The sequence below is a fragment of the Colletotrichum fioriniae genome (assembly GCF_027942845.1).
Source record: "Colletotrichum fioriniae strain IMI 355084 chromosome Unknown scaffold_2, whole genome shotgun sequence".
NCBI lineage: Eukaryota > Fungi > Ascomycota > Sordariomycetes > Glomerellales > Glomerellaceae > Colletotrichum > Colletotrichum fioriniae.
In genome coordinates this window covers 884,642-906,862 of record NW_027076838.1, presented here as the reverse complement: position 1 = coordinate 906,862, position 22,221 = coordinate 884,642, and the positions used below count along the sequence as shown (strand labels likewise).

General features: G+C 53.6%; 3 protein-coding genes across 3 annotated transcripts; 1 reads left to right on the top strand and 2 right to left on the bottom strand.

The window, feature by feature from the left end:
- Positions 1-16,452: 16,452 nt before the first annotated feature.
- TRM5 (tRNA(m(1)G37)methyltransferase) lies at positions 16,453-18,061 on the bottom strand (the record flags this gene model as incomplete). The annotated part of the gene is made up of 5 exons (XM_065756427.1): positions 16,453-17,390; positions 17,439-17,516; positions 17,570-17,671; positions 17,731-17,986; positions 18,056-18,061. 5 exons carry the CDS (start codon positions 18,059-18,061, stop codon positions 16,453-16,455), a joined length of 1,380 nt encoding a protein of 459 aa, XP_065614796.1.
- Positions 18,062-18,509: 448 nt separating this feature from the next.
- Positions 18,510-19,606, top strand: N0V96_002066 (uncharacterized protein; the record flags this gene model as incomplete). The annotated part of the gene is made up of 3 exons (XM_053187899.2): positions 18,510-18,590; positions 18,657-18,919; positions 18,970-19,606. The coding sequence occupies 3 exons, from the start codon at positions 18,510-18,512 to the stop codon at positions 19,604-19,606; spliced, it is 981 nt and encodes a 326-aa protein (XP_053055403.2).
- Positions 19,607-19,640: 34 nt separating this feature from the next.
- N0V96_002065 (uncharacterized protein) lies at positions 19,641-20,748 on the bottom strand (the record flags this gene model as incomplete). The annotated part of the gene is made up of 3 exons (XM_065756426.1): positions 19,641-20,131; positions 20,189-20,600; positions 20,665-20,748. The coding sequence occupies 3 exons, from the start codon at positions 20,746-20,748 to the stop codon at positions 19,641-19,643; spliced, it is 987 nt and encodes a 328-aa protein (XP_065614795.1).
- Positions 20,749-22,221: the final 1,473 nt, after the last annotated feature.

Genomic DNA, 22,221 nt, shown 5'->3' with positions numbered 1-22,221 from the left:
TACCAAGCATTGAAGGGTGGAGGAATGACGGGTCAGAGGATTGAGATACCCAGTGATCTTCAGGTCTTTGGGTCTCTGATGGTCTCCGATCTTTAGCCATATCCAGGTTATGAACGCCCGTCTTGCTTTGGTACTCCTGGCACAAAGACGTCAACGTGGGGACGTTTGTCGTTTTGTCGAACCATGTCGGATACATCGACTCTTGTGTATGCAAGACACGAATATTCGTTTTCCTGAGGGAACAAACGCAATTGCAAATGCCAGCAGCTTTCTGCATGGCCCCAGGCGCTTGACCGACGGTAGCGATTTGCAGGTTACCGCGGCGGATAGCAGCGTGGACCTCTGTAGTATGGAGGCATTCGAGTCGGTTTTCTCTTGGTTGGAATGCACTAGGTCTTGACGAGGCCTGAGCACAGTGAGACCTCGTGATGAAGCCAAAAACCGCTCCAGTGACGATGGCGCAAGTGCGATAATGGCAATGGCAATATCCAGTGACCTGGGCCAAGTTGCGATCCTCGGATGGTCGGACGCCTCAATGTCTAAGGGTTCGAGCAGGGCCAGCTCCCTAGCCCCAAGCCAGTCTGAGTCTGGCCCAGGGCTGGCTAGGCATGCCTCAAGCGAGGAAAGTAATGGGTCTTCATGGCTGCTTTTCGGCAGGCTCGAAATTGACAAGGCGACTGTGGTCCCAAACGACAGGGGGGTCGGTCGGCTGGACCCTAGGCGTGAGGGCGAATGGAGTCGAAAATTATTTTCGAAAAGAATTTTTCTTCCATCTGTCGCGCTCTCGCCCCGGTCACATCCCACGTTGCTGCACCCACTGACGACGTGATCCCCGCCCTCACCCTCGAATCCTCTCCGACAGGCGGGGACAAGATGGTCGGTGTCCTTATGTCTCGCCCGTATGATTCTCGTTTTCCGTACAAGTCCGCGTAACAATCTTCATGGTCCGTGCCGATCCCGGGAGACTCAAGTCGCCGCCGTCGTTACCGGGAGGGATGGCCGCTCAGGCCGAAAGACCTTCTGGCCCAAGATGGGGGTTCCAAGACAGGTCTGGAATGGATGCTATGGCGACAGCAGGCGGGTAGTAAGAGGAACGACCGAAGAGACCGAGAGCTGATATCAAAGGTGACAAATATGGTGCGAGGAAAACCCAAGGGTCTTTGATGCGCTAGTATCAGACATAGGGCGCGCTTGCAGGACTACTTTTTCTCCCTTTCGCTCTGGAAGTTTGGCCCCAGGATTTTGGATGCCCGTTTGTTAAGCTCGGATATGCAAGTCGGGGGTTTTCTCGTGCTGATCCCGCCTACAGGTTCCAGTCAGCAGCAGAGATGCTGGATGCGAATGACGTTAGCTGGCATCGATCGTGGATCATCGCTCAGGCAAGTCGAGCAACACAGCGTGCCTGTTCTCGGCACGCAGCTTGTTTTTGGAGGCATGGTGTTGATTTAGAATTGAATTAGAACAAAAGATGCAACTCTGCCCTGATGTTGAGCAAGGAGCAGGCGAAGATCCAAATCCAGAGCCTCCTTCCTGTGCTATGCGTCTGTCGGGCAGGCCGTCCAAGGAAGGTATAAGGGATACGTACCGAGTCTTAGTAAGGCAAGGGCAAAGCCGATGACAAGGGTCACGTGGGGGTGTGTCTCGGAAGCAGAAGGTCCCAGCTGTCCCACAATTTCGCCGGATGATATGGGCTCTGGTTGTGGCTGGCCCCCCCAGATGGAGACTTGCGCATGACCGGAACCTTTCCCCGGGCTGACGGTCTGGTCACTCGGCGCTGTAAGTTAGCGTGCCATGGACTTGGACATTGCGGGGCAAGCTGTACCTCGCTAACAATTACGCGCAGGGCCCCCTTCTTTCTTTCCCGGGGAGATGGCAACAGCCAACATTGAACAGGGCCAGCAGCGACGCACATTGACAATGTCGTCAACTCGCGTGGGCAAGCCGCAAGACCCCATTGATGCAGCAAGCCGTGCCTGACTTTTTGGGGGACTTGCAACTGGCAATACTCCGTAGCGAACAAGGAAGGCATCATGTCGTGGTCAGCAATTTCTCAATGCTCGGAAAACCACTACACCTTCAACTTCCCATCTTCACCGTCCATCTATCCGCTTGTGAACAACCGCCGAGTAGCTGCATCACCTCGAGTCTCGTCGTATAGTCGTCGACGACCGCACTCGGTAGTCCAGCTCAGCCGAATGTCCGCAGGTTCAATGCGTCTCTCGTCTTGGCCCCATACGCTCCCCCACGGAGACCCCATCAATAGGCCCTATGGTTTCTGGGGACTCGGAAGTTTGGCTGTCTCGCCTCGTTTCTTCTCCTAACCTTACGCCATCAGCATCTCCCAGCTCACAAAAACGCAATGCACCTCTGCGGTACCGCTGTCCTTGCGCATTGTCAGATCCAGCCCTTCAGTCATGCCAGGGCGTTTACTTAGCATCTTCTGCTCACCGGAGCCGCCCTGCTTATCTTTGTCTTGTCACGGCTCGGCGGGGCTTTTCGATCGGACACCACCACATCATGGGAGGAAAGACAACACCCACCCAGCCAGTGTAGTGATATCATATTGTCCCCAGCATCGGGTTGTGGCATCATTGCTTTCAGAATCGGCGGCAAAGTGAACGCTTCTCACCACAAACCACCGCCATCTCGATGCTCTATCTCGATTCCTCGGTCCTCCTGTATGCACTACACCTTGTGCACTACGAGCACGCCCGGTCCTAGCTTCGAGCCATGTACTTCGTGAGGGGAGCATACGGAACTGCGTTTTGGTATGCTCTTTTGCCGCGATGGCAGGCCACTAGGCGAGGAAGCATGGCCTTCCTGGCCATTGACATGTAGTCGTGCGTCAGTTATCCCTCCAAGCTCGCTGATCGCCAGCTCCAGCTTCGTCGGGCCCTGACCGCCAATGTGAATTCGTTGGCTGCCAATATCAGACGTTCGCTATGTTCGATGGTAGCGGGTAGCGCCAGCTTCAAGCTTCCCCTCGCCGAACGTCAACATCGATCGACATTTTGTTGGGACTCGGCTGGTCCACCCCCTGGTGGCTGGCTGTTCAAACTTCAAGGGTCCATGACTCCAACCAAACAGAGTTACTAACAACTGGGGAACGTCTGAAAAGGCAACAAAAGCAAGTGTATGTAGTAGCAGCCTTTGCACATATCAGACAAACTCTGTCGACCTACGACTTGGAAGCTTGGTTAATGTAACCCGGGTTTCCCCCCAGTTCCCAGTATGTCAGATCCGCCGGCCACTATGCTGATAGCAGTCGCTTCAACCTAGATCGTTATCACAGGCGGAACGCTCCATGGTTACGCCAAAGTCTTTACCCCGCCTGGCCTGGCGTTAACTTTCCTCACAAGAATGGCGAGACTGAGACCCAGACTCTATGGATTCATTCGCTTTGTCGAAAGGACCCTCAATCAATAGGGTCTTACGCAACAGGGAACTGCAACTAGACGCTAGCTGCGCAACATCGAACGCACCACTGCACTCTGCTTTTCCTTCCGGCCGCTAAGGAGCGTAGTTAGTTAATGTTGGATGATCCATTTGGCGCGAACTGGTTTACCTGGCTCACCTTTAATGAGCCCAATCATTGGTCATGAGATGACATTCTTTTCGCTCTTTTCTTACGCATACCTCGCCCCTCCCGCGGCCGTTGTGGAGCTGAAGTAGCAGTACGGAGTACGGACAGCGGCCAGACGCAAAGGGCGAGGGCCATGCGGCAAGACTGACCCTTGGAAACTTGCGACTCTACACTATAACTACGTGGCGTGGGTTTAACGTTGCCCAAGCTACGTGCAATTGGCTTGCTTCAACCGCGGCTCCCAATTACTTGCGATCTGATATCGGTCTGGACGCATTATAATAGGAGACTCTCGGTTCAGCGAGTTGGCGCTTTGTGCTGCTGCGCGCGAATACAATACACGCCCGACCTTGGCTTCCCCAGTTTTCACCAAAGTCTACAATCATGTAGGCAGCGAGCCTATCTGTGTCTCTGGTTGTGCCCAGTGGCACTTCAGGTTATGGGCACACGCAAACACATGGATGAACACTCTGGGGTATACGCAAAGCCAACTTGGTCAGTGCCACCAACAGCCCTTTTCCTTGAGCCCGGGAAAGGCATGTCATGCACGCAAGGTGTAAGTAGGTGAGCACTACTGGGCACGGCGCGAGGAGGAGACCAGGCTGAAGCCAAAGGCAGGGTCATTGCAGACAATGCACTGACTGCTAACCAATAGGGGACGGTATGTGATTCGGTTGCAACTCCAACACGACCCGATGTACGCCGAGCTAGGCTGAGGTTAGGTTCAAAAGAGATGTCTCATGAAACGTAGGCTATTCTTGTCGTGGCATCTCGCGTGTCACTGTCACGGCCACGGAACCTGCTGTTGAGGAGGAATCGACGCATCCAGAGTCTGAAAGGAATAATGGGCGAATGGGAAAGGCGCCATTGCGATGCGGTTGAAAGCAATGGTCCCTGGCTATCTCTCAGTGAACGGGTCGGACTCCACTGGAGAGAGATGGGGAGAGTTAAGCCAGCTTGGTTTGGCTTTGGAGATCCCCCGCGGACAGCAAATCACAGATCGAGAATTCATGCATCATTCACCCACGAGGACCTCGACAGCTACGAACTGACGGGCTGAATCTACAGATATTGGACCTTCTACCAGTCACACCGTAGTGTTATAGGATGCCGAAGCCAATAGCTGGATACTGTTCACGACGTTTCGGCCTGAACCGGACACGCCAGTCCATTTGTCGGGTTGAACGGGCTTCTCGATTTCCAGTGTCCTTAGGCTTTTCCCTAGCTGATCACTGTCCTTGGACACTTCCGTTTGTAGCCATGTAGCTCAGTTTCGCTCTCAGGGAAGCAATAGTTGCAGTTTCTGGACGCGCCAAATGGTGGAGCTTCGCCATGAGTTTGCCTCTCTCGCCCCGCCATTCTCTTTCTCTCAGTGTCTCGCGGATTAGGATAGGCTCCCTTCCAACGATATGCCGCATACTTTAGATACCAATGGCAGGCCTGTTTGGAGCAGCAACTGTTTGGCACCTGTTTCTCGCTGGACGAATTACTCATTGCCGCCCTGAACAGCGGGCGGAGCTTCTTCGAGAGCAGGGACGCTGCCAGCTACAGTGGTCTGCTAAGACGCTCTGGCAGATCGGTCTAGACCATAAGGCGCTCAGACAGAGGAAACCCTGGCTGTCCGTTCTTTCGTTTCTGCGAATACCCGTCCGTCCATTTCCTGTGCTGCGATGAAATACGCGGGCTGGAGGGCGACTACGTTGAACCTGCCATACCATGGACCTGGGAGTACATGTCTTGACAGCCAGTGCATCATCTGCCGCAGGTATGGCGAATCCTATGTGAGTGAGACTGACACGCAAGTTGCCAACCCGTTGACGATTACAGTTTGGCTGCTTCCCCTCGTCCTTGGTCTGTTTACGTACACGCCCGACCCGGTATCGTCCGACACTTGTCCTCCTCAACCCATCTGCCAGCTTCTCCGGTTTCTTCCTCCACCATCTGAAGCAACTCCACACTCCGCACTACAGGCATTACCCGTCGGCCAAACACGAACCTTTGGAGCAGAGGCCATTCGATGGCGGTTGCTTGTCGTGTGCATCAAACCCACGAGGCTCTCCTCTCTTTCTCTCCGCAAACCTAGAGAAGAAGCAATACCGGCTCCAGATTTGTACTGCTTACTACCTTGTTTGGCCTGTTTTGTCTGGTCGTTGTCCTGCCTTGGGCCGGCTTGCCATGCCATGCCTTGCCATATAACTGTCTTCTCCGCGCCTCGTCGGCTATGGCTCGAGTCGTCCAATCGAAGGCGCATGTTTCAAACCGTGCCTCATTCAAGGCCATGCCCAGGCGCCTGAAAGAATGCAGCGCTGCAGGTCGACGCGGCGGGAGACAGAGTTCGCAATGTCCTGACTACACGCAGCCGTGTATTCCGTCGTGACACAGGACGCTTCTCTTCTTCATTGAGAGCCGGCCGGTAGGCATCCTAACAACGGGTACCTTGACTGCATATGCAGATATGCGGGCAGCCTATTCTCAAAGCCTTGGGACGGATTCACCTATTTTTCAATGTATAACCAGTACAATAAGCTAGTCAGCCAGTCATTCTGTATCCTCATCGCAACGCTCTTTTGTCTCTCAGGCATTCAAAGCGACGCCGATATCTTGCGCCGTCACCTCATCAGCCCCGCCCAGCCAGTGGCAGCGCCAGGTAATCGAAGCTATGCGACCTTGCAGCTAGACATAAGCCACACTAGCTCATATCCTCTTACTAAAAGACGCAATGGCGGGATGCTACCAGGAGACTCGAAGGCGAACCTAGCAACGGAGAAAACCATCCGCTATCATTTGCTTATCGACCTGCTGGTATGCATAGTTGCTGTTTATTAAGAGTCAGGTCGCCAACCTCATCCCCGACTGGGAAAGTATGGCAGTGGGGTGTGTGGGTGCCAGAGACGAGATAAGGACGACAACAAACGGCTGCAAGGCATCAGAACCAGGAAATCCTTGAGTGCCGTTTGCATTCTTTCCTATGCTGTCCCTTGGTGCCAGCCATCTTGAACAGTCAATGGCCCATGCCGTACGACTGCCAGCCACCCCTCGCACAGGAGACGTCTCAGCAGTGCCCGTCTGCTGAGACCCCAATCCAGTAAACGACATTCAACTCTCTCACTGAGACGGGGCTACGAATTTTCCCCCGTTGATCATGAAGCACTGATCACGTCGTCAGCAACGAGACAAAGCATCTACTACGTACTTGAGAAACCCCAGCGCGTTCAGCTTTCCCCTCTTGTACGATCCAGGGCGACGGGGCCCGCGCCGACCCTCTAAGCCGCCCGAGGTCCGGGCGCGGCCGTCTTACGGTGGACACAGTGAGGATGAGCCCGGATTCTACCGCTAAGCCGCACTGGCGAGAGAATTCGCTTCGTCGAAACTTTCTTCAGGTCGTAGGGCACATGGGAGTCAGGACCCTGATCGGCGCAAGTGCAGTCACTCAGCCGAGTTTCTACCGTATAATGCCTCAACACGGTTCAGTGGATTGAATCGCCCAAGAGTCCAAACTTCATCCGAGTCGAGGCATTGATAATGGGAGTTTTGCAAAGGTGCTTACATGACCGCGACGGAACAGCTCCGCGTGGCAGATGGAGCTCAGCCATTGTAACAGAGAGGCTGAACGAATGCGAACATTGTCAGGGTCATGCCAAGTCCTCAACCACGTCCAGGCCTGCCAAGGGCCAAAGTACGAATTGGTGTCGACCGTGGCATAGTGCTAAAGCCGGCGTTACCTCCCGCACCGGGCAGCAGACCGAGAATCTAGCTCCTGAAGATTCAGCCAACAGCGGATCACCATCCATCCTGTGAGATGGCTCTCCTTCGCATCATCAGCTGCCATGTTGCCCGGCGAAAAGATCACATTGAGGAAAGACCAAGCTGACAAGGATTTCCGCGGTTGCCGGACTGAACTCCGCAAGGTGACTTTGACAGCACAGACGACAGAAAGCTCTTCACGTCACTGTGTCCTCCATTCGTTCCCTTCTGAGGCCCATCGTCTTATCAAACGGTGGTAGCAAAGAGGTACGGGGGAGGATACAGCTCTGCAACACGCTGGTGCAACCAGAAGGACCAAGTGAATCCTGAGACGACATGCAGCTTGTGAACCGACGCCGCTCGTTGGCCAAGGCGCCCTGCACGTCTTCGACAACGGTTGAGTGGTTTCGACCGGCGTGGTTCATGAGTTTGGCCTAGCACACCTGGGTGCGCGTTTCCCAAAGATCTAGGTCTTCTATTTTGTGACTAGTCACATTGAGGCACTTTCGATGCGGTGCTTCTCAAGTTGACGACTTGCCAGAATGCTACCTACGATGCAGAGAATCCTGGTAAACATACAAGGGCTGCCACCCCTGCCCGTAACCCCCATCTCGTCGGGGAGGACAGCCTCTTGCATTCAGAGTCTGCAACGAGACGCCTCTGTGTGTAGAATGCCCCCCACTCCCACGCTACCTACAGACGCCCATCTGTATGACTGTTCACCCAATCGAAGTCTAGATCCGTCGACGATGGTGTTTCTGTCGTTGAAAAACACGAACAAGCCACGCCACTATTCCTGCGCCTCTTCATCACAAGTCGCTCACAGGTCAGTAGTGTGGCTCGATTTAATTATTCTATGGATCTCGGTGGGGGTAGACTTCCGCTCTTGTCACATATAGTCTCCCGAGGTCTTTCGGAACGCCTAGCATCTCTGGTAGCACGTAACCTGCGCGGCCGCCAACGATATCAAGTTGTGAACTGACGTCTGCAAACAATCATGTCAGGCAGCTGGAGGTGAAAACTTCGGAGGGCCCTCGGCTTCTTACGCGCGCAAGTGGGGTCAATTATCCATCTTGGAGGCCTTGTTGCCTCTTCGCGTTTTCAGCAACATGTCCGGGAGAACAAGAACGTAGGCGCCGCAGCCCTGCTGCAGCTCCGTCTGCAGACACATGTCACAGCCTCGGAGTCCCTCATGTGTATCAATCTTGTTATCGTGAAGATCACAAATATCCCGAAACCAACAAACCCCCCACGGAGACTGACGATCCGGCATGCGTATCTTTCAGTCCGAAGACGCGAGATACGGACTACCTCGCTTAAGCACTCCAGCGAGTCAAGGAGTCACTTCAATCGCCTTGAATGTTGGTGTCAATCCGAAGCCGTGAAAACTGGCTGAAGCATACATCGGCTACATGTCGCCCACCTAATGCCTATCGCAAAGTCTTGATGATTCGGCAACCTGGTGAGTTTCCACGGGCTATGCGACAACGTTGGACTCCTGCCCTTCTCCACCTAGCAAAGTTGATGCAAGTTGACTCCGCCGGATCCCTTCACGTCACTTTGGGTACGGGGAAGATCTGCACTCCCGCCCTTTCCCCGGCTGCAAGCTGACACGCCCCGTAATATCCTCATCTGGTAACCCGATATCAATCACTTAGAGAAGTCCCATCGCTGTTGGCTGCCTGGCTGGTTGCCTGCAAAAGAGGCTTCCATAGTACACCACTACCTCCTACCTGTTTTGACCAAGGCCGAGCCCCTCTGCCGCACACCCGAGAAGTATCTGCGGCGTGACGGCCTCGACCGTGTTCGGGAGATGGCCGGGATCCCTCCCGCCTAGAAACCTCGTCTATAGCGTAATGTGTACGGGGCTATCCAGCCTTGGTGATCAACTCGCGGCGTTCATCTGGTCCCAGGAGCGAGAATCCTGCGCTGCAACGAGAGTGCACGTCACGATGCCTCAAAGTTGTCAACAGACAGCGGTCTGTCTGCAAGCCCGAGGCCGAAGTCAGCTTATCTTTGGGATCTCACGCCATACCGTCCGCATCCGCTCGTGCCGGCCGAGAGAGATGACTACGATGGTCCTTGGGGCATGCTACCTGGACAAAGCGGGCCAGGGACAATTGGCTGGAGCTGATCACTTCGAAGCGAAACTTACTGAAATGTGACACTCAATAGGCCTCATTTGCGGCTGACACTAAGAAAAGTCATTGTAGACGCCTACAATTTCGGCATCGAGCAAGGAGCGCGTTCGCGGGAGGTGGGGAGCCAGGTTTCCTAAACCCGCTGGCCCGAAAGAGGTTCGGGAGGCCAACTACCAGGGTGCCTATGGACGGGAGCTACCCAGGCTTCTTGACGGAGGAAAGCCGATTGAATGGCCGGAGGCGGACCGTAAACTCTCGGACGGGCCGGTGGAAGACTCCATGCGAGAGCCGAGTTTTTCCGTCGACTTAACCATTTCCCAGGGGGTGCTATTCGCAGTCGTCAAACAAACAGCGACAATGCTTTGCTTGCTGACTGCAGTGCTGCCGCTGAAGCCCAAAGCTCAACCGGAACTGCTGTTGCTGCTTCCCCGCGTTTCTTCCTTCAGCTTGCATCCGTCAGGCTGCTCAGCCTGGAACCGGGCGGTTCAAACATCTGGAACTTGCACACACACCCACACCCCTCTCGTCTCCTCTCTATCCATTGTATCTCGGACTGTGCGCCGTATTCGCACGCAGGATACTTGCTCCGGGCATACCCGTCTCATCGTTCGTTCCTCTCCGATGGGCTGTGTGGTAGTAAACGGACATTCAGTCGCACGCCCCAACGCTGGCCCGAGCAATCCCGATCCAATACGTCTTCTTTTTTGGTTTTTCTTGTCCTCTTCCCCATTCTTCCCCAGACGTTGGGGAAATCTTACGTGTTTGAGATCTGTTCTCATGAGAACCAACAAGATACTTTCTGGGGTAGGCGATATACCACAAAGTCAACAGGGACAGGGGTTCCTGATGTTCCCCCTTCCGGATGCCTGTTTGTCGCCGACTTGGGGTGGCGCAACCGCGGGGTTGAGCCTTTGAGGTGAGCTTACATACTTTTACCTGCAGAGGTACAGATACCAAAAGAAATGTCTGATACTTTGTACGGCCCAAGAACCAAACGGTTTTTTGCCACGTTTCCGCAAGAGAAGAAAGTCTATAGATGACAAGACACACCAAACTATGTGAGTTGCAAAACGCGGGGAAAAGGGAAAAGCTTCGTCGTATAATTCGACTAAGGCTTATTGAAGACTCGTACTTCATACGACGAGCCGGGAGATGGAAAATGGAAAAAACGGAAGTTCAAGTTCGAGCCGAGACCTTACCTGCGGAAACTTTCTTCATTTGACGTCGAGCTTCTTTTTCCCTCTCTTGTCCGCGGGGAACCTTTGCATACACTTACTACAGAGCATTCTTTTCTAGGGACGTGGGCAGAATTTATTTTTTTGATGGTCACTGACCCAGACCGTTCGCGATGCCTTGCAAAAAGGTGAACAGCTCGCACTCCAACTCAGAAGCTCCATGTCCGAACGAAAGGCTCGGTCGGGAGGATGATGGATTTGTAGCGGCCTCGGTCTAGGTCCAAGAGCTATTGCGCACCGCGACGCAAAAGCCGATGGGATATGCCTCTTAACTCCTACGTGCATGTTCCAGCCCCCGTTCATGATCGTGGGCTCCAAATTTGTCTATGAATGCGGCGTTCTTGAAGTGCAGGTCAGCAGCAGCATGGCAGCATGGCATTACAGGATCAGAGAGTTACCCCCCTGCCAAGATACCGTTGCTTTCCCCGCGCCACCGGCACTGGATCCATACTTCCGCGGTGGCCGGCATCCGGGGTAAGGGAAGAAGATGGGATTATCGTCGCCAGTAGCTTCTCAATAAGGAACGTGGAGTGTGTTGAGTACTATGTAGTGTGTTGGGCAGAGTTTCTAGTAAAAGGGATTGGACTCAACTCGGCCGGGGAAAAGCCTTGCTGAACTACGACGGGACTCTACAAGCCTGAACTAGGGCTAGCCAGGTCCAACCGGCGGCGCGGATGACCGGACAGGTCGGGGGAAAGCTATGGGCAACTTTTTACCTCATTCAATTCCTTCAAGACGATGAGGGAGGATGAAAAATAATCAAAGGGGTGTGTGTATGATGTATATGATTATCTGTGCTGTTCCTGGGTTGCAGAGGGCATGGGCCATTTTCCCACGATCTTGCAACAGATGATAGGTAAAGGGCGTACGTGCGCTGTTGCTTAACAAACCGGGGAACCGGGGAAGGGGTACCGGTGTTGTAGATAAGGTAAGGTAGGGTACCGGTATGTTGTTTGTAATGCCGGGACAGAGGACGTGCCTCGCGGGGCAGGGCAGGGCGACGGGGTGCGGTTGAAGACGGCTTGTTGGGTATTGTCAACCTTTGGGACCGTCTCCGCCTATCGCTATGAGGCTCTGTCTTCTGTCTTCGGTCTGGAGGAGGAGGAGAAGGAGGAGGGAGAGGAGGAGAGACGTCATGTTTACTTTTCCCCCGCCTCCTCCTACCTACTCTCGGGGCACGGAGAGTAGACCGAGCAAGACGTGATGAAAAGTTGGGATCGTTTTGGGTTATGCGAGGGGTGTGGTCTAGAACTACCAGATCAACAGGCTACGGAGCTTTCACCGGAGGACTTCCGATAAGGTGGGAAGCTAGGCAACTGCGGGATAGAGGAGATGGAGGGAGGGGGTACGGATAGATTATAGATTTTTTGATAGAGCTTGGACGGTGTGGCACTCTTTTTTCCCTTGGTTCATGAACGGGGTGACGAAGAGGAGGATTCGGAGGTTGGGGCAGGTGTGAGAAGCAGAGCAGAGCAGAGGGAAAGATGTCATTTGCGTATGGAATAGCGAGCTGACGAGTGACGGGACGTTTCCCGCGAGGAATTTTGGTCAGTCATATCAGTCAGTGAGTACGGCCGGCCGGCCGGTCATGTCGTCTTTGATGGGGGTTGGTTGGTTGGTTTCCACACACACTCACACACACCCGAGCCTCAATGAGGCTCGCTGGATAAAGTATTTACCAGATAGTGCGATAGCGCACCCAGATGGTGGGATGGATGAGGCGAACGAGGCGAACGAGGCGTGTGCTGAGCCGGCTCGCTCTTCACGTTCTCGGCGGCTCTGTCGCGGATCACGACGCTTATCTGTGCCTGCCGCAAGCGAAGGGCGGCTCTGGCGGGCGTGTTTGTCGTATTCGACGGCTCACATCTCTCCCACGCGAAATCGTGATGTGGTGGGTAGCACGGGAACGGGTTGGCTGTCTCAAGCCTCGAGATACGGACAAGACTCAGTTGTATTCCCGGCCGAAAGAGAGGGGTTTTTTCTTCCTACCCTCTGCGACGGGCTTCGTCCGGGCTTGAACATCTCACTAAGTATACCCAAACAGTCCAGTACCTAGCCCAGTAGCAGCCAGTGGAAGCTCGTGAAAATGGCGCCTCCGCCTCCGGGTTTATTTCTCTTTCGCCCCCCGTTTGCGGAGCTTTTCCCACGAGAACCGGAGTTTTTCACGGTGGTACGGCGGCCGAATTTCAAAGGAAAGGGCGCAAGGGGACGCACGCATTGGAGGGGCGGGCCGCCGCCCCCGTTTTATTTTCGTGGTCCGTCGAGGGGGCCGTCGACCAGTGAGAGAGCGGTCTTTTTTTGGCTCTCTTTTCTTTCATTTTGTTGTTCCCGAGGGAAAAGGAGGGCCGATACGGATATCATAACGGAGGTTCGCCGTGAACGTGTTGTGTGTATTCATAGGACTTGTTATGTTCTAGGCGCTAAGCTAATTACACCACGAGTACGCCCGTTTGAGGGTGTACGAACTAGAAAAATGTAAGACACGTACACACACATGCGAATACAGAGAGAAACGAAAGGAAAAAGAGGATGCTAGGCTCGAGTTGATGAGATTCCAGTCTTAGTCTAGGAGGAGATCGTCGATCAGGGCGCAGAGGCGTTGATGTTTCGTTCTATGCGTGGTTTTGTTCTTGTGCCTTGTGCCGGCGCGCATTTAGCTTACACGCTGGGCTTGGTTTGGGGGATGAGACCAGCTTCAGTTGTGGTTCTTCTATCCCCGCCCGCTTCCAGTACCCCTCCACTAATCACGAAACAAGGAGACTCGAACCTCACTTGATTGACGCAGACGGAGGGAGTTTCTTGGCTCTTACGTGATTGAGCCGCTGCCGCGCCCCAGAGACTGGGGAATGGAGACAGAAGCGGAGTTGTTGCCTTTTTCCCCGTGGGACAGCAGAATTGAGTGCGAGATGATCAGGAGATTCTTAGTGACCTACGGATGGCTATCCGGGATCTGAACATCTGCTTCGAGTTCGGATTGCCCAATTCGTTGGTTTATCAGTGTGATGTGGTGTACTATGTACACTGAGACTTGATCTACAATACCTGCTTCAAGAGTCAGATCAGCGAAACCAACCAACTGTGCCAATCTGACAAGGCAAATCTCTTCGGGAATTTTACCACGTATCTCTCCATAGTAGAGGAGGGGCTGTCCATAGAGGAACAAGCTATATGGAGTTGTTACTTGTCGACTTTATCGATCGATGCCAGGATTCAAGAAGCTCTGCAGAGATAGTCTCGTAATTTGTGTAAACACACGCCCTGTCTGCATCGCAATTGAACCGAGTCGAACTACTAATCCAGGGGCGATATTGAAGTTGAATCTCATTTTCCGAGCTCAAGATGTGTAATTCAGCCGTTTACGCACATCATCATGCCCAACACCCAAAGTCCCGAAACTCGCCTCGCATGACGGCAGGCGAAATGGCGGGGAGGGGAGGGTGTATCTCCTGCGAGAGCTGGCGCAGACAGGAGCTCCCTTCTCTAGGCGCAGCTCTTCACTTTGTGCAACCATGTCTATACGTTAGTCGATTGGAACCTTTCAGGTTGGTCCGGTATGTCACTTGTCCAGGTTATCTGGGCCAATACATGCGTCTTAGGTATCAGTGTATGGTGTAAGAGTTGACGAAGGCACGAAGGGTATCAGTACCTGTACTGGAATTGGGATCTTTGGAGGGGGAGTATGCTGAAGCTCACGCAACATCCACACCCTTACATCTACACGCACATATGCTTCGCTGGCGTTGCTGACCCCCGGGGGATACTACAACGTCGCGGCATGCGTTCTACGGGCGTACAACGTACAGCATGCACGCCATGCCTCATGCCCATACCCCGTTTTCCCAGACTTTTTTCTTTCTTTTTTCTTTTTACACATGTTTACACGCAGACGAACGCTGTCTCTCTATTCCCTATCTCCCAGATTGCCCCCATGTCGTGCATATGATGGAGTACCCACATTATCTATGCAAACCGACATAGACATTGCGACGAGAAATTCTACGGTTGGATGAGAGTTCGAAATACTGGAACCCGTAGGAAGAGGGAACCGCTTAATGATGAGTGCGATAGGGAGTGGATTCCCTCGGAGGGAAGTCGGAAAGACTAGATGACGTTCTCACAACTCAACGGGAATCTTGGTTCGGAAAATAGCAACATCATTTTGGCTTCTGAGTAATACCTATCGCCCGAGCCAGGAATGGTTCCCTCCCTCCCCCTTCCGCGTTCTCCCCGAGAGGCTGACTGGGGGTAAGGGGGGGGGCTCTCTGGGCCCATCAACAGATCCGCTGCCGCTGCGACGGGATTTCAGTAAATAGTGATAGATGCGTGATGTGGATACTCGAGGCTTGGATGTGGTGTGTACTGAGGACGTTGTTCATACTGTTTGGCTGGGAATGGATGAATTGATGGGAGCGGTTGACGGGATATTGGATTCGCGGTAATGCAAAACACACCACCAACAGCCCATTGAGACATATCCCCGGATTGTCGCAAATTTGACAAGAGGGAGCACACACGCACAAGACATGCACATAAACATACAGCTTTGACAGGTTGCAGGACGTGGTTGAAGGTGGTGGTGGGATGGGACAACCACAGAGGTGCCGAGTCTCTGCGCGTTCTAGGCCCCGCCATGCTCCTCCTCTGGGCGCCGCCCCCGCTTCACCGGAGCAAAACCCCTCCGTCATCATCTACATGTCATGGTGCAGCCGCTACGACGCCTGAAAAACAGGCGAAAGAAGTACGAAGGAGGAAGAGACGCGTCTCGTGTGAATGTAGCTGTACCAAGCCATGACTTGATGAAGAAGGGGGGCGATACGGGGCTGGGGGACGAACGGGATGATGCACCTTGACCTTCGGCTGGGCGGGACTGGAGTCGTCGTGAAGATGGGGTCGCACGGCGTCGCGCGGCGTCGCAAGATGGAGGCTCGGTCTAGGTGAGGTAGGGGCTGTCCCTTCGACGGTTCGACCACGCCGAACCCTTGGACTGGGCGGGATTGCGCTGGCGGTATCACATGGTGGACGGCGTGGTGGTTTCTGGCGTTCGACGACAACGACATCCACCACTGCCACCAGGGTTCATAGATGAAGGGGGATGGGGCGCGCATATGCAGAACTGGGATGGATGCAGGTAGTCATGATTGCATGTATATCGGGGGGCAGATATAGGAATGTGCGATTGGAGGTGGGTATTGGTTGGTATCGAAGCTGTAGTCGCCGAGACACAATAAGTCGAGATGAGGTGGACCTGCCTCCTCCTCCTCCTGCTCCGCCATCTCCTGTTGTTGTTTCTTTTCTCTTCACTTTGCAGACTCCTCGCTCTCCGCATTTAATGAAGGGTGGCCAAGGTTTCCCGTCACGACACCGTCAGGTTGCCGTACGTTATCTCTGCTGGCCAGCCCCCTCTCCTGCACGACGGCCGATCAGGTAAGTCCTTCAGCTAGGCACACCAGATATACGAAAGGCGCTGGAGAAGCTGTTCTCTGGGAGCTTTGTCAGCCTTACACCGGCTGCAAGTTGAGCGAAGCGAGGCGGGGTTGGTAAAGGCCTGGACGACGCGGTTGGGATATCGGTCACGGTCGTGGAGGATGGTGAGGCTTCCCGTGTGGCGTGAATGAAAGAGGTGTCCCCCAGGTTGAGGTGTCACTGAGAAGTTGTGTCACCAAGCCGGCATCGACATGTCCATCTCGGTGACAGTGACATCGAACTATGCCTGCGGGGGCGGCGATTCTGTAAACCGAGCGGGCGAATCTCAGCTTTCCTTCGCGAAGGCGACCTCGGGAGGAATACGGAAGCTCGCGCAGAACATGCGCTTCTTCGGAGCAACGTCCCGCACGTTGTAAATGGTCATTTCCCCTTGCTTATCCGCGTCTCCAAGCTTGAACTTGACACCGATCTCGGCGTGGATGCGTTCGAGAATGTCATTCAGGGGTACCTCGTCGTCGCTCTTGAGGGCGAAGCAGTGAACGTGGACCATGGGCAGCTTCGCGGACGTGTGAGGTTCGAAGAGCTGCTCGTGTCCGCGGTAAATACCCTTGTAGTGGTTCACAAAGGTGTAAGCCGAAGCTGGTAGGTTCATGACGAAGTGAGAGATTGTAGGAGGGATAGGGATGTGCTTCGGCTCAGGAGGCGGATTTTGGGGCTTGCTTCTCGATTGCTTGGGCTTGATGACAGCGCCCTCTCCCTTCTTCGAAGCCTCGTAGACTTGGTGAACGGCCTCTTGAATAAACTTACGGCCGTCCATGTTGTACGGGCGGACATACTGCTGGACCTTGTTCTTCTGGACCGCTGCATTCAGGTACTTGTAGCTTTCGGGGTTCATATCGTTGGCGAAGACGAAGACGCCCTTCCTACCTGCTGGCACGGCAAACGGCCCGATGCCCGCCATGACATCTGCGACAACTTCTCCCGGCTTGAACATGCCGATGAGTCTGGTGTGTTCAGGCTCGAGCTTGCTGTTCCAGTACACCTTGGAGTAGTCGAATTGGAAGACGCAATCGTTCTCCTTGACCTCGACGTTCATATCCTCGGGTCCGCAGAGAACCTCGTAGGCAAATGTTCTGAACTCAGAGTTGCCGCCGACATCGTCCACCTTGTTGATAACGGTGCTAATCTTGGGGTTCTTGTCGAGGATGACCTCTGCGATGATCTTCTTATAGGGGAGGTACTGTTCCTTGAGGTTGAGGTGCGCTGCGAAGGTCAGTGGCTGGTTTCACCGTGTTACTTCGGTTGACATACCGACATGCCCAGCCGTATTGAATCCAACTGGGATCTCTACGTGAAGTTCCTCGGGCAAGATTGATGTCATCACATCAACTTCGTCAGAGGTTAGCCAGTCCCATTTTCTGGTCGAGACAAACCACACTCACGGTAGCTCCAGTAGTCATAGTCGAGCTGCAGCTCGTAAGGAACCACATCTAGCTCTCCGGTCTTGATACCCTCCTGGAAGACAGGACCCCATGTCGTCGGTGCTGAGTTCTGTGTTAGTCACAGGCTCAAGACATGTACTAAGCATAAGCGGGGTACATACTGTCAGCTTTCACGCCAGGTCGCAGCAAAAGACATTTCAAATTTGATGACTTTGGATCAGTCCTGCATGAATCCAGACGATCGAGTCTAAGGAGCTCATTGCCCTTCTCTAGCTGCTTGCGATACTTTGAGATGTTGCGGGGGTCCTTGACTGTGGCGGCAGCGAGTTCCAACTTTTTAGAAAAGAAGGAACGGTCAAGAATTGTAGCCGCGCGGGCAAGAGGCGCGCGGAGACTGATCATATCGGAGTTTGAGTTCTTCACGATGATATTAGCACAACATTCAAAGAACTAAGCCTGGCCGGCCGTGCAGGGGTCTCGACTTACCGCCATGTTGATGAGTCGATGGTCGGGCACAGTCATGGAGGGGCAAGGCTGAGGAAAAAACTCCGTCTAGGGCTGAGGAGCAGGGGTCCCCGGATGTGGCGTAATGGCGAGGCTGATGTTCGGCGGGTACGAGAGTGGAGCCAGGACGCCACAGGATGATGTCACTGGAGCTCCGTGATCTAAGCGTCATTGATGATTGGTCGACAGGCCTGTCTGAGAGGAATGTGAGAGATTGGTCAGTGTACTTCACCTCAGCTTTCGTGATGGTCGTAGGGTTTGTGTCTTGTTAACGTTCATTTGTAGCGTTAAGCGTCTTTCAGGCTAGAATCCCGGCTGCTGCTTATTGATTAGAGCTTTCAGTTGCATGTGGCTGCTGCTCAACGAGCCCCGGTTCATCCAAGCTTGCCCTCAACTTACACGACACTTCTCATTGTCTAGAAGCCCTTCATACATCATGTCGAAGAAGCGGACCCTGGACTCCTTCTTTGCGCCATCTGTGAAGAAGCCGCGCAAGGAAGTTGAACCAAACGAAGCCGTATGTTTAGTTGCAACTCAAATGCATTTGTAGGGCTCACTACTGACAGAAACTCATGAGTATCAGTTCGGCCAGTCCACTCACGCCAATTATCCCATACCTATCTCAGAGCTTCCCACAAGCATCAGTAAAGAGCTCTCCTCACTTCCTGCCCGTCCAGGCAAGGACATGAATGACCAACCAGACCTCGACCTGGTGTATTTTGAGCCTTATATTCCGTCGTACATGGCCAAAGATCTCTTTGAGTTTCTGCGCTCCGAGTTGCCGTTCTATCGAGTGGAGTACGATATCAAGAGGGGCGGCTTCCAAACTCATATTCGCACGCCACGGTAAGGAGGCTCTCCGTGTTTAGGTGTATGACACCGACTCACATGAATAGGTACACCACGGTATTTGGCTTGGACGACACATCGCGATTTGACGACGATGGCTCCGTCATAGACAAGAAGTCTGGCTTCAAAGTCGTCGACAAAATGTACCAGAGATACCCACCGCGACCAATCCCCAAATGCCTAGACGACCTCCGTCGCTCAGCTGAGACCGCAACAGACTGTAAGTTCAACTTCTGTCTCGTCAACTACTACGCCTCGGGCACGGACAGCATCTCCTTCCACAGCGACGATGAGAGGTTTCTTGGTCCAGATCCAGCCATTGCCTCCTTCTCCCTCGGCGCTAGAAGGGATTTCCTCATGAAGCACAAGCCGATACCCCCAGACAATGAGCATCCGGATAGATCGCAGCCCAAACAGATCAAGCTGCCCCTGGCCAGCGGCGACATGATCCTCATGCGTGGGCGCACTCAGTCGAATTGGCTTCACTCGATACCTAAGCGAACGGGCAAGAATGCGGAGGATGGTGGGAGAATCAACATCACATTCAGGCGAGCCATGGTGAAGGAAGGAACTGATAATTACTACAACTATAACGTTGGAACCGGACCTGTCTATCGATGGGACAAAACGATGCGGGAAATGCGGGTATCTTCCGCCAAAGACCAGCTCAAGGGAACGTCATGACAACTCTCGGGGTATACGCAACCCAAACACCTCTCTATTTGCCTTTGCGGAACTGTGCGCTGGAAAAGTTGAGCAACGCTCTTAAGAAGACTTGATATCCGACACCCTGGTTATCCGGCAAGCAGAAGATCTCCGTGAGGCGGATAGGCCAGGGCGGGTAGCCATCGAGGTCGACGTAAGGACCGAACGAAATGAGCAGATCGGGTTCCGGCATGATTCCCTCGGACAACTCCGCATCGATCAGATCCGTGCTGATGTCACGGGGGTGGAGCTTGCCCTTTTGTGACATCTCGGTCAAGGTGCGAGTGAGATCAACCATGGACGCCCGCCCATCCTCGGCGGAGATGAAGAGAACCTTGAGGTGACGTGGGTCGTTGCGCGCGAAATCGCCGTGGGCTGGGGACTCGAGAACGTCGTCGGCGTGCGGCATGGCCACAGTCAAAGCTGGCTGGTGTCTACCGAAGTAGGATCGCGACTTCTGGATGATGGATTGTTGCAGGTGAGGAAGGTAATGCTTAAGAAGACCTGGGGAAGGAAGAGTCAGTGGGGCGATGGTATATACACGTAGAATCAGGAGCTTACCTGTCCGCTCGTACACCGTCAAGACGGGAATCTTGGCGCAGACACACCACACGGCAATCTCGGCCGCTTCGGCGACCAATCTCTCCAACTCAGCTCCGTGTCTTCCACTTGGCTCGCGCTTCAAAATGACGCTGAGATGCTTCGGCTTCTTCTTCAGACCAACAACGTCCCGCTCGATATATTCCGGGGTTCGGTGATGGTAGAACATGATGGAGGATATGTGGTAGCACACCAGGTGCCATGCCTGTCGTATCCGAATATACAAAGAGAAAATGGCGTGGAGAATTGTGTAAATTGCAAGGTGTAGCTTCGAGCGAAGGGCGCGTCTTAGGCCGAACCTGCCCTTTGGAGGAATATCATCGTCGCGCCATTGCCGTCGTGCGTCTTGGGGTGGGCCGTCTGGGAGGTAGCTCTGGAGGGGCAGAGTTGTCAGCTAACGGTCGAGCTTTGGGAAACTTGCGAGTAGCTCAACTCACCTCGAGCAGTTGCTCCTTTTCTTCATCCTTGAGGTCCACGACATCGTCGGTCCTGTAGATCTTGCGGACCCTCGTGCTGGGCATGCTGGTGAATATCGGTGGTGTCTCTCGGCGCGCGATCAGTCAGGAAGCGCGGTTGTGGGCGTGTAGCTGCGAGGTGGGATGCTTGGGAAATCTGTTGAGCAGAGGGAGGGAAAAGGCCAGTGTAAAAGTTGGCGCGGAGCTAGTTATGCGCTGAGTGGGATATATGAATAGGTTTACGTCGTACGCGGCGTGTCTTCGCAGTTTGCCATTCGTTTCTTGGCAGGATGACGACGGCTTTGGGCGAAGGAAACTTGTCGAAGTTTGGTCTTGTCGCCCAGAGTCAGTTCGGTTCAGCGGCTGCCATGGATTTCCACTTCAGTGAGTGCAGACGCAACGCGGTAATACGACATTGGCACATTGGTTGGGCTGGTGGATTCCTAGTGGATGCTGCGCCGCTACGTCCAGCAAAGCTGCCCGTGGCTGAGGGCTCAGCTGAGGTGTTCTCTCCCCAATCTTTCTCTTCCGTGGGGCACATGGCAGGGCGACAAAAGATACGTATCCTGTCCGAATTGGGCAAGGTCCATGAACTCCAGCCACCCGGTGGCGGCCGCCGGTACAAGCTCCGGTTGACCCATAAAAGTTGAGCACACTTTCGGGACGCCGGGGCCATTCTTGAACGGGCATCCCGGTGCCACCTCTGTCTCCTCGAAATGTTTTTCTCGACTCAATGAACGTGTACAAACGCTGTCGAAGATGATCACAAACCCAGAATAGCGACACTGGCTACTGATAAAGGATTCAGACCGCTCTAACCTTCACCTCTCAAGGCGCTGAGAAGGGGATCACCCTTTAAAGTCGCGAGAGGGATAGACTGATGAAGCTTTATAAAAGAACTAATCTTGCTGATCGTCTGGCCTTGCGCAATGCATTCTTGTTGAGCCTTCGTATGGTTCCCGTTGGATTGTTTGGAGAATGAGCTCTTCTGAAGAATAGTTCTGCTTTTCTTTTAGGATCCCTCGTCCTCTCCCAATTTGCTCTGGTTCCGGTTCGTCTACTTCTTGAATCTTTCATTGCCCTAACGGCATCTCAACTCTCGCGTCTCTTAATATTTTCGTAGTATACATTCCGGGATATGTAAGGGATGAAGATGTAAAAGGGATCGCAACATAAAAAGACGACGATGATAGAGTAATGGTAGAAAGTATAACGAATGGCAGAAATTTAGAGTATCGGATAACAAGATCGCGAGCGTTCATATATCCAGACCTATTCTGAGTGGTCTTAGGAACAAGAAGTTCTATATAGATATTAAAGGGGGTATAGCAGAGATGTAGGGAGTTAGGATGAGGATAGTAGAGACGAAAGCGTGAGGGCCAGCTCGTACTCCATTTTCCCCCTCTATATAGCCTCGAGACGTTCCGACCGAATGACTCATGCTTGGAGCAGCAGTGATACGCTACGATGTGATGTCGCAAGCAAATGGATTTTTTAAGTGGTGGCCTAAAATCCTAAAGATGATCAGTAAGATAGAAA